The sequence below is a fragment of the Heterodontus francisci genome, unplaced genomic scaffold, assembly GCF_036365525.1.
Source record: "Heterodontus francisci isolate sHetFra1 unplaced genomic scaffold, sHetFra1.hap1 HAP1_SCAFFOLD_524, whole genome shotgun sequence".
NCBI classification, from domain to species: domain Eukaryota; kingdom Metazoa; phylum Chordata; class Chondrichthyes; order Heterodontiformes; family Heterodontidae; genus Heterodontus; species Heterodontus francisci.
This window is the reverse complement of record NW_027140348.1, coordinates 286,223-298,815: the sequence shown is the minus strand read 5'-3', so window position 1 is coordinate 298,815 and position 12,593 is coordinate 286,223. Positions and strand designations below refer to the sequence as shown.

General features: G+C 51.5%; 1 protein-coding gene across 4 annotated transcripts in view; it reads right to left on the bottom strand.

The window, feature by feature from the left end:
• LOC137359321 (glutamine-rich protein 2-like) overlaps positions 1-12,593 on the bottom strand; it is a 399,372-nt gene that overhangs the window by 306,749 nt on the left and 80,030 nt on the right. For all 4 annotated transcript variants that reach the window (XM_068025348.1, XM_068025349.1, XM_068025350.1 and 1 more), the window contains exon 9: positions 8,559-8,762. In XM_068025348.1, the coding sequence (XP_067881449.1) occupies positions 8,559-8,762 (204 nt within the window). The remainder of the gene's footprint in view (positions 1-8,558; positions 8,763-12,593) is intronic.

Genomic DNA, 12,593 nt, shown 5'->3' with positions numbered 1-12,593 from the left:
GCCATGTGGGACTTTGTCAAATGCCTTATAAAATCCATGTAGACCACATCCACTGCACTACCCTCATCAATCCTCCTTGTTACTTCTTCAAAAAACTCAATCAAGTTAGTAAGACATGACCTTCCCTTAACAAATGAATGTTGACTATCCCTGATTAACAAAGAACAGTACAGCACAGGAACAGGCCATTCGGTCCTCCAAGCCTTCGCCGATCTTGATGCCTGCCTGAACTAAAACCTTCTGCACTTCCGGGGACCGTATCCCTCTATTCCCATCCTATTCATGTATTTCTTAAGATGTCTCTTAAACGTCGCTATCGTACCTGCTTCCACCACCTCCCCCGGCAGCAAGTTCCAGGCACTCACCACCCTCTGTGTAAAAAACTTGCCTCGCACATCCCCTCTAAACTTTACCCCTCGCACCTTAAACTTATGTCCCCTAGTAACTGACTCTTCCACCCTGGGAAAAAGCTTCTGACTATCCACTCTGTCCATGCCGCTAATAACTTTGTAAATCTCTATCATGTCACCCCTCCACCTCCGTCGTTCCAGTGAAAACAATCAGAGTTTATCCAACCTCTCCTCATAGCTAATGCCCTCCAGACCAGGCAACATCCTGGTAAACCTCCTCTGTACCCTCTCCAAAGCTTACACATCCTTCTGGTAGTGTGGCGACCAGAATTGCACACAATATTCTAAGTGTGGCCTGACTAAAGTTCTGTACAGCTGCAGCCTGACTTGCCAATTTTTATACTCTATGCCCCGACCGATGAAGGCAAGCATGCCGAATGCCTTCTTGACTACCTTATCCACCTGCGTTGCCACTTTCAGTGACCTGTGGACCTGCACGCCCAGATCTCTCTGCATGTCAATACTCCTAAGGGTTCTGCCATTTACTGTATACTTCCCACCTGTATTAGATCTTCCAAAATGCATCACCTCACATTTGTCCGGATTAAACTCCATCTGCCATTTCTCCGTCCAAGTCTCCAACCGATCTATATCCTGCTGTATCCTCTGACAATCCTCATCACTATCTGCAACTCCACCAACCTTTGTGTCCTCCGCAAACTTACTAATCAGACCAGCTACATTTTCCTCCAAATCATTTATATATACTACAAAGAGCAAAGGTCCCAGCACTGATCCCTGCGGAACACCACTAGTTACATCCCTCCATTCAGAAAAGCATCCTTCCACTGCTACCCTCTGTCTTCGATGACCGAGCCAGTTCTGTATCCATCTTGCCAGCTCACCTCTGATCCCTTGTGACTTTACTTTTTTTTTTAAAGAGATACAGCACTGAAACAGGCCCTTCGGCCCACCGAGTCTGTGCCGACCATCAACCACCCATTTATACTAATCCTACACTAATTCCATATTCCTACCACATCCCCACCTGTCCCTATATTCCCCTACCACCTACCTATACTAGGGGCAATTTATAATGGCAAATTTACCTATCAACCTGCAAGTCTTTTGGCTGTGGGAGGAAACCGGAGCACCCGGAGGAAACCCACGCAGACACAGGGAGAACTTGCAAACTCCACACAGGCAGGACCCAGAATTGAACCCGGGTCACTGGAGCTGTGAGGCTGCGGTGCTAACCACTGCGCCACTGTGTCGCCCCCAGTCTGTACCAGTCTGCCATGCGGGACCTTGTCAAAGGCTTTACTGAAGTCCATATAGACAACATCTACTGCCCTTCCTTCATCAATCATCTTTGTCACTTCCTCAAAAAACTCAATCAAATTAGTGAGACACGACCTCCCCTTCACAAAACCATGCTGCCTCTCGCTAATAAGTTTGTTTCCAAATGGGAGTAAATCCTGTCCCGAAGAATCCTCTCTAATAATTTCCCTACCACTGACGTAAGGCTCACTGGCCTATAATTTCCTGGATTATCCTTGCTACCCTTCTTAAACAAAGGAACAACATTGGCTATTCTCCAGTCCTCTGGGACCTCACCTGTAGCCAATGAGGATGCAAAGATTTCTGTCAAGGCCCCAGCAATTTCTTCCCTTGCCTCCCTCAGTATTCTGGGGTCGATCCCATCAGGTCCTGGGGACTTATCTACCTTAATGCTTTGCAAAACACCCAACACCTCCTCCTTTTTGATAATGAGATGGCTGAGACTATCTACACTCCCTTCCCTCGGCACATCATCCACCAAGTCCTTCTCTTTGGTGAATACTGATGCAAAGTACTCATTTAGTACCTCGCCCATTTCCTCTGGCTCCACACAGATTCCCTCCTCTGTCCTTGAGTGGGCCAACCCTTTCCCTGGTTACCCTCTTGCTCGTTATATACGTATAAAAAGCCTTGGGATTCTCCTTAATCCTGTTTGCCAATGACTTTTCATGACCCCTTTTAGCCCTCCTGACTCCTTGCTTAAGTTCCTTTCTACTGTGTTTATATTCCTCAAGGGATTTGTCTGTTCCTAGCCTTCCAGCCCTTACGAATGCTTCCTTTTTCTTTTTGTCGAGGCTCACAATATCCCGTGTTATCCAAGCTTCCCGAAACTTGCCAAACTTATCCTTCTTCCTCAAAGGAACATGCTGGTCCTGGATTCTCATCAACTGACATTTGAAAGACTCCCACATGTCAGATGTTGATTTACCCTCAAACAGCCGCCCCCAATCTAAATTCTTCAGTTCCTGCCTAATATTGTTATAATTAGCCTTCCCCCAATTTAGCACCTTCACCCGAGGACTACTCTTATCCTTATCCACAAGTACCTTAAAACTTATGGAATTATGGTCACTGTTCCCAAAATGCTCCCCTACTGAGACTTCGACCACCTGGCCGGGCTCATTCCCCAATACCAGGTCCAGTACGGCCCCATCCCTCGTTGGACTATCTACTTATTGTTTCAAGAAGCCCTCCTGGATGCTCCTTACAAATTCTGCCCCATCCAAGCCCCTAGCACTAAGTGAGTCCAAGTCAATATAGGGGAAGTTAAAATAACCCACCACTACAACCCTGTTACCTTCACATCTTTCCAAAATCTGTCTACATATCTGCTCCTCTACCTCCCGCTGGCTGTTGGGAGGCCTGTAGAAAACCCCCAACATCGTGACTGAACCCTTCCTATTCCTGAGCTCCACCCATATTGCCTCGCTGCACGACCCCTCCGAGGTATCCTCCCGCAGTACAGCTGTGATATTCTCCTTAACCAGTAATGCAACTCCCCCACCCCTTTTACATCCCTCTCCAAATCCTGCAACATTTAGCTGCCAATCCTGTCCTTCCCTCAACCAAGTCTCTGTAATAGCAACAACATCATAGTTCCAAGTACTAATCCAAGCTTTAAGTTCATCTGCCTTACCTGTTATACTTCTCGCATTGAAACAAATGCACTTCAGATCACCAGTCCCGCTGTACTCCGCAACATCTCCCTGCCTGCTCTTCCTCTTAGTCTTACTGGCCTTATTTACTGGTTCCCACCCCCCTGCCACACTAGTTTAAACCCTCCCGAGTGACGCTAGCAAACCTCGCAGCCAGGATATTAGTGCCATTCCAGTTTAGATGCAACCCGTCCTTCTTGTACAGGTCCCATCTGTCCCTGAAGAGATCCCAATGGTTCAGATATCTGAAACCCTCCCTCCTACACCAGCTGTTCAGCCACGTGTTTAGCTGCACGTGGCATAGTGAGTAATCCCGAGATTACAACCCTAATCCGTGCCTTTCTAAGTGGCAGTTTATCCTGACCCTCAGAATAGATTCTAACAATTTACTCACCACCGAGGTCAGATTGACCAGCCTATAATTATTTTTCCTCATGTTGCTTTTGCTTCTCTTACCAAATACTTTAAATCTGTGCCCTCTCGTTCTTGATTCTTTCCCGAGTGGGAACAGTTTCTCTCTATCTACTCTGTCCAGACCCCTCATGATTTTGAATACCTCTATCAAATCACCTCTCAGCCTTCTCTTCTCCAAGGAAAACACTCCGAACTTCTCCAATCTATCTTCATAACTGAAATTCCTCATCCCTGGAAGCATTGATCACTTTGTTCCCGAACAGCTCGCTGCACAGTGAGCAGATCACACCTCTACTGGGATTCAAAGCCTTCACCACAGGGATCAATTTTCCTGAATAATTGTCTTCATAATCTGGAATATTTCCACAGCTCTGCTGTGACAGAGTTCTCTTCACTAGCAAAATTCCTGGCCTCTACTCACAGGTATCCTGACTTGGCTGAGTGAGAAATAGTAGCAGTGGTGGTGCCTATAGTCTGTAGCGGAATGAGTAACAGTCAGTGCTGTTTAAAGCACTCTCCCTGCGCTCTGTGTCTCCCCTGGGCTCTGTGTCTCCCCTGGGCTATTGTGGAACTCTCCCTGAGCTCTGTGTCTCTCCTGGGCTATTGTGGAACTCTCCCTGCGCTCTGTGTCTCCCCTGGGCTCTGTGTCTCTCCTGTGCTATTGTGGAACTCTCCCTGAGCTCTGTGTCTCTCCTGTGCTATTGTGGAACTCTCCCTGAGCTCTGTGCCTCCCCTGGGCTATTGTGGAACTCTCCCTGAGCTCTGTGTCTCCCCTGGGATCTGTGTATCTCCTGGGCTATTGTGAAACTCTCCCTGAGCTCTGTGCCTCCCCTGGGCTATTGTGGAACTCTCCCTGAGCTCTGTGTCTCCCCTGGGCTCTGTGCCTCCCCTGGGCTATTGTGGAACTCTCCCTGAGCTCTGTATCTCCCCTGGGCTCTGTGTATCTCCTGGGCTATTGTGAAACTCTCCCTGAGCTCTGTGTCTCCCCTGGGCTCTGTCTCTCCTGGGCTATTGTGGAACTCTCCCTGAGCTCTGTGTCTCTCCTGGGCTATTGTGGAACTCTCCCTGAGCTCTGTGTCTCCCCTGGGCAATTGTGGAACTCTCCCTGAGCTCTGTGTCTCTCCTGGGCTATTGTGGAACTCTCCCTGAGCTCTGTGTCTCCCCTGGGCTCTGTGTCTCTCCTGTGCTATTGTGGAACTCTCCCTGAGCTCTGTGCCTCCCCTGGGCTATTGTGGAACTCTCCCTGAGCTCTGTGTCTCCCCTGGGCTCTGTGTATCTCCTGGGCTATTGTGAAACTCTCCCTGAGCTCTGTGTCTCCCCTGGGCTCTGTCTCTGCTGGGCTATTGTGGAACTCTCCCTGAGCTCTGTGTCTCCCCTGGGCTATTGAGGAACTCTCCCTGAGCTCTGTGTCTCCCCTGGGCTCTGTCTCCCCTGGGCTATTGTGGAACTCTCCCTGAGCTCTGTGTCTCCCCTGGGCTATTGTGAAACTCTCCCTGAGCTCTGTGTCTCTCCCTGAGCTCTGTGTCTCCCCTGGGCTATTGTGGAACTCTCCCTGAGCTCAGTGTCTCCCCTGAGCTATTGTGGAACTCTCCCTGAGCTCTGTCTCTCTCCTGGGCTATTGTGGAACTCTCCTTGAGCTCTGTGTCTCCCCTGGGCTAGTGTGGAACTCTCCCTGAGCTCTGTGTCTCCCCTGGGCTCTGTGTATCTCCTGGGCTATTGTGAAACTCTCCCTGAGCTCTGTGTCTCCCCTGGGCTCTGTCTCTGCTGGGCTATTGTGGAACTCTCCCTGAGCTCTGTGTCTCCCCTGGGCTATTGAGGAACTCTCCCTGAGCTCTGTGTCTCCCCTGGGCTCTGTCTCCCCTGGGCTATTGTGGAACTCTCCCTGAGCTCTGTGTCTCCCCTGGGCTATTGTGAAACTCTCCCTGAGCTCTGTGTCTCTCCCTGAGCTCTGTGTCTCCCCTGGGCTATTGTGGAACTCTCCCTGAGCTCAGTGTCTCCCCTGAGCTATTGTGGAACTCTCCCTGAGCTCTGTCTCTCTCCTGGGCTATTGTGGAACTCTCCTTGAGCTCTGTGTCTCCCCTGGGCTAGTGTGGAACTCTCCCTGAGCTCTGTGTTTTCCCTGGGCTATTGTGGAACTCTCCCTGAGCTCTGTCTCCCCCCTGGGCTATTGTGGAACTCTCCCTGAGCTCTGTGTCTCTCCCTGAGCTCGGTGTCTCCCCTGGGCTCTGTGTCTCCCCTGGGCTATTGTGGAACTCTCCCTGAGCTCAGTGTCTCCCCTGAGCTATTGTGGAACTCTCCCTGAGCTCTGTCTCTCTCCTGGGCTATTGTGGAACTCTCCCTGAGCTCTGTGTCTCCCCTGGGCTATTGTGGAACTCTCCCTGAGCTCTGTGTTTTCCCTGGGCTATTGTGGAACTCTCCCTGAGCTCTGTGTCTCCCCTGGGCTATTGTGGAACTCTCCCTGAGCTCTGTGTCTCTCCCTGAGCTCGGTGTCTCCCCTGGGCTCTGTGTCTCCCCTGGGCTCTGTGTCTCCCCTGGGCTATTGTGGAACTCTCCCTGAGCTCGGTGTCTCCCCTGGGCTATTGTGGAACTCTCCCTGAGCTCGGTGTCTCCCCTGGGCTATTGTGGAACTCTCCTTGAGCTCGGTGTCTCCCCTGGGCTCTGTGTCTCCCCTGGGCTATTGTGGAACTCTCCCTGAGCTCTGTGTCTCCCCTGGGCTATTGTGGAACTCTCCCTAAGCTCGGTGTCTCCCCTGGGCTATTGTGGAACTCTCCCTGAGCTCGGTGTCTCCCCTGGGCTCTGTGTCTCCCCTGGGCTATTGTGGAACTCTCCCTGAGCTCTGTGTCTCCCCTGGGCTCTGTCTCTCCTGGGCTATTGTGGAACTCTCCCTGAGCTCTGTGTCTCCCCTGGGCTATTGAGGAACTCTCCCTGAGCTCTGTGTCTCCCCTGGGCTCTGTGTCTCTCCTGGGCTATTGTGGAACTCTCCCTGAGCTCTGTGTCTCCCCTGGGCAATTGTGGAACTCTCCCTGAGCTCTGTCTCTCCTGGGCTATTGTGGAACTCTCCCTGAGCTCTGTGTCTCCCCTGGGCTCTGTGTCTCTCCTGTGCTATTGTGGAACTCTCCCTGAGCTCTGTGCCTCCCCTGGGCTATTGTGGAACTCTCCCTGAGCTCTGTGTCTCCCCTGGGCTCTGTGTATCTCCTGGGCTATTGTGAAACTCTCCCTGAGCTCTGTGTCTCCCCTGGGCTCAGTCTCTCCTGGGCTATTGTGGAACTCTCCCTGAGCTCTGTGTCTCCCCTGGGCTATTGAGGAACTCTCCCTGAGCTCTGTGTCTCCCCTGGGCTCTGTCTCCCCTGGGCTATTGTGGAACTCTCCCTGAGCTCTGTGTCTCTCCCTGAGCTCGGTGTCTCCCCTGGGCTCTGTGTCTCTCCTGGACTATTGTGGAACTCTCCCTGAGCTCTGTCTCTCTCCTGGGCTATTGTGGAACTCTCCCTGAGCTCTGTGTCTCCCCTGGGCTATTGTGGAACTCTCCCTGAGCTCAGTGTCTCCCCTGAGCTATTGTGGAACTCTCCCTGAGCTCTGTCTCTCTCCTGGGCTATTGTGGAACTCTCCTTGAGCTCTGTGTCTCCCCTGGGCTATTGTGGAACTCTCCCTGAGCTCTGTGTTTTCCCTGGGCTATTGTGGAACTCTCCCTGAGCTCTGTCTCCCCCCTGGGCTATTGTGGAACTCTCCCTGAGCTCTGTGTCTCTCCCTGAGCTCGGTGTCTCCCCTGGGCTCTGTGTCTCCCCTGGGCTATTGTGGAACTCTCCCTGAGCTCAGTGTCTCCCCTGAGCTATTGTGGAACTCTCCCTGAGCTCTGTCTCTCTCCTGGGCTATTGTGGAACTCTCCCTGAGCTCTGTGTCTCCCCTGGGCTATTGTGGAACTCTCCCTGAGCTCTGTGTTTTCCCTGGGCTATTGTGGAACTCTCCCTGAGCTCTGTGTCTCCCCTGGGCTATTGTGGAACTCTCCCTGAGCTCTGTGTCTCTCCCTGAGCTTGGTGTCTCCCCTGGGCTCTGTGTCTCCCCTGGGCTCTGTGTCTCCCCTGGGCTCTGTGTCTCCCCTGGGCTATTGTGGAACTCTCCCTGAGCTCGGTGTCTCTCCCTGAGCTCTGTGTCTCTCCCTGAGCTCTGTGTCTCTCCCTGAGCTCGGTGTCTCTCCCTGAGCTCGGTGTCTCTCCCTGAGCTCGGTGTCTCCCCTGGGCTCTGTGTCTCCCCTGGGCTCTGTGTCTCCCCTGGGCTCTGTGTCTCCCCTGGGCTATTGTGGAACTCTCCCTGAGCTCGGTGTCTCCCCTGGGCTATTGTGGAACTCTCCCTGAGCTCGGTGTCTCCCCTGGGCTGTGTCTCCCCTGGGCTATTGTGGAACTCTCCCTGAGCTCTGTGTCTCCCCTGGGCTATTGTGGAACTCTCCCTGAGCTCGGTGTCTCCCCTGGGCTATTGTGGAACTCTCCCTGAGCTCGGTGTCTCCCCTGGGCTCTGTGTCTCCCCTGGGCTATTGTGGAACTCTCCCTGAGCTCTGTGTCTCCCCTGGGCTATTGTGGAACTCTCCCTGAGCTCTGTGTTTTCCCTGGGCTATTGTGGAACTCTCCCTGAGCTCTGTGTCTCCCCTGGGCTATTGTGGAACTCTTCCTGAGCTCTGTGTCTCCCCTGGGCTATTGTGGAACTCTCCCTGAGCTCGGTGTCTCTCCCTGAGCTCGGTGTCTCCCCTGGGCTATTGTGGAACTCTCCCTGAGCTCGGTGTCTCTCCTGGTCTAACACAGTACTCTACCTTAGCACTGTTTCCTGTTGAGTCAATCAGGGTGTTCACTGTGTCCTGCAGTTTCTGAAATCGCTGACACAGGTTGCTGGCATCTTGGCTGACATCTAAACTGCAGACAGGACAGGTAGCCTCAGTCTCCAGGCCAAGGCTCATTCCAAGCAAAGCACAGGAAGAGCTCATGATTTTCTCCAGGACTGGCCCTAACTTGTCTAACTGTGGAAGAAAAACAGAATCAGGTTACACCCACATCTCGCAACTGAGCAGCAATTAAACACGGGATTGGTACCTGTGTAGCGGAATGGAGGATGTCCAGGTCTGGGAGTCTGGACACACCGGCATTCCTCCAATATTCAGTACTGTGAAACTGCTACTTGACTGAACCAGAGGAGGCTGAACAGATGCTGTACCAGTGATACTCAGACATCAGATACAGACAAGGAGCTTGTCAGGACATATGCAGCATCATTCAATTGTACATGCAGCTTCCCTCCTTTCCCCCCTAACCCAGGGGTCACTGGCCAATGATCAAGAGCAGGAACCCTGGCTGATTTCCCCTCAAATAACATAAGGCAATACAGGTTCCTTTGACTCAGCAATGTGCTGAGATGGAACCTGGGATTTTTCTGGTGTTTGGGAATGTTACCGACTGGATAAACCCAATGACCGTTTGAGGACTATTATGTGTTTGCACACTATGCGATTGGTGAGCTGGGGACTTTAACGATCTACACACAGGTCTTAAGACAGCAGTATCCAACAGGTATGGATAGACAATCTTTCAGTCTCTCACCAGTGCTCATTGGAGCCTTGACAGTGAGTTGGCAGCTAAATTGAATCTTGTAGTCTAAGTTGGAGAGTGGTATAAGTTGCAGAGTGGGGTTTGTGGAATAAAGCTGTGTGAGGGCAAAAAAGCAGTTTATATATGCAGCGATATATACCCAGATAAACAGACAATATAAAATCACCATGGAGATAATCATATTGGCAACTTATCAAACACTTGAATATCCAGTGCCCCATACCCTCAACCAAATCTCTCTGCCTTCCCCCATCCTGCAAATCAACAGCATGTCTGCGCTGCACCCCACACAATCCCCATGTACCCCCAACATATCCCACACTTCCCCATATACCCCCAACATATCCCACACTTCCCCATATACCCCCAACATATCCCACACTTCCCCATATACCCCCAACATATCCCACACTTTCTCCATGTACCCCCAACATATCCCACACTTCCCCATATACCCCCAACATATCCCACACAATCCCCGTGTACCCCCAACATATCCCACACTTCCCCATATACCCCCAACATATCCCACACTTCCCCATATACCCCCAACATATCCCACACTTCCCCATATACCCCCAACATATCCCACACAATCCCCATGTACCCCCAACATATCCCACACAATCCCCATGTACCCCCAACATATCCCACACAATCCCCGTGTACCCCCAACATATCCCACACTTCCCCATATACCCCCAACATATCCCACACAATCCCCATGTACTCCTACCATATCCCACACTTTCTCCATGTACCCCCAACATATCCCACACAATCCCCATGTACTCCTACCATATCCCACACTTTCTCCATGTACCCCCAACATATCCCACACAAACCCCGTGTACCCCCAACATATCCCACACAATCCCCATGTACTCCTACCATATCCCACACTTTCTCCATGTACCCCCAACATATCCCACACAATCCCCATGTACTCCTACCATATCCCACACTTCCCCATATACCCCCAACATATCCCACACTTCCCCATATACCCCCAACATATCCCACACTTCCCCATATACCCCCAACATATCCCACACTTCCCCATATACCCCCAACATATCCCACACTTCCCCATATACCCCCAACATATCCCACACTTCCCCATATACCCCCAACATATCCCACACTTCCCCATATACCCCCAACATATCCCACACAATCCCCATGTACCCCCAACATATCCCACACAATCCCCGTGTACCCCCAACATATCCCACACTTCCCCATATACCCCCAACATATCCCACACAATCCCCATGTACCCCCAACATATCCCACACAATCCCCATGTACCCCCAACATATCCCACACAATCCCCATGTACCCCCAACATATCCCACACAATCCCCATGTACCCCCAACATATCCCACACAATCCCCATGTACCCCCAACATATCCCACACAATCCCCATGTACCCCCAACATATCCCACACTTCCCCATATACCCCCAACATATCCCACACAATCCCCATGTACCCCCAACATATCCCACACAATCCCCATGTACCCCCAACATATCCCACACAATCCCCATGTACCCCCAACATATCCCACACAATCCCCATGTACCCCCAACATATCCCACACAATCCCCATGTACCCCCAACATATCCCACACTTCCCCATATACCCCCAACATATCCCACACAATCCCCATGTACTCCTACCATATCCCACACTTTCTCCATGTACCCCCAACATATCCCACACAATCCCCATGTACTCCTACCATATCCCACACTTTCTCCATGTACCCCCAACATATCCCACACAATCCCCGTGAACCCCCAACATTTCCCACACTTTCTCCATGTACCCCCAACATATCCCACACAATCCCCGTGTACTCCCACCATATCCCACACTTTCTCCATGTACCCCCAACATATCCCACACAATCCCCATGTACTCCTACCATATCCCACACTTTCCCCGTTTCCCCCAACATATCCCACACTTCCCCATATACCCCCAACATATCCCACACAAACCCCGTGTACTCCCACCATATCCCACACTTTCTCCATGTACCCCCAACATATCCCACACAATCCCCATGTACTCCTACCATATCCCACACTTTCCCCGTTTCCCCCAACATATCCCACACTTCCCCATATACCCCCAACATATCCCACACAAACCCCGTGTACTCCCACCATATCCCACACTTGCCCCATGTACCCCCAACATATCCCACACTTTCCCCATGTACCCCCAACATATCCCACACTTTCCCCATGTACCCTACCATATGCCACACAATCCCCATGTACCCCCAACATATCCCACACTTGCCCCGTGTACCCCCAACATATCCCACACAATCCCCGTGTACCCCCAACATATCCCACACTTCCCCATATACCCCCAACATATCCCACACTTGCCCCGTGTACCCCCAACATATCCCACACAATCCCCGTGTACCCCCAACATATCCCACACAATCCCCGTGTACTCCCACCATATCCCACACTTTCCCCGTGCACCCCCAACATATCCCACACAATCCCCATGTACTCCCACCATATCCCACACTTTCTCCATGTACCCCCAACATATCCCACACAATCCCCATGTACTCCTACCATATCCCACACTTTCCCCGTGCACCCCCAACATATCCCACACTTTCCCCATGTACCCCTACCATATCCCACACTTTCCCCGTGCACCCCCAACATATCCCACACTTTCCCCATGTACCCCTACCATATCTCACACTTTCCCCATGTCCCAACATATCCCACCCTCTGCGCAAAGAACTTTCCACGCATATCCCCCCTAAACTTTTCCCCTCTCACTTTGAACTCGTGACCCCTAGTAATTGAATCCCCCACTCTGGGAAAAAGCTTCTTGCTATCCACCCTGTCTATACCTCTCATGATTATGTACACCTCAATCAGGTCCCCCCTCAACCTCCGTCTTTCTAATGAAAATAATCCTAATCTGCTCAACCTCTCTTCATAGCTAGCGCCCTCCATACCAGGCAACATCCTGGTGAACCTCCTCTGCACCCTCTCCAAAGCATCCACATCCTTATCCCAATCTTGTGTACCCCACCATATCCCAGTCTTCCCTGTGTACCCAACCATATCCCAGTCTTCCCTGTGTACCCAACCATATCCCAGTCTTCCCTGTGTACCCAACCATATCCCAGTCTTCCCTGTGTACCCCACCATATCCCAGTCTTCCCTGTGTACCCCACCATATCCCAGTCTT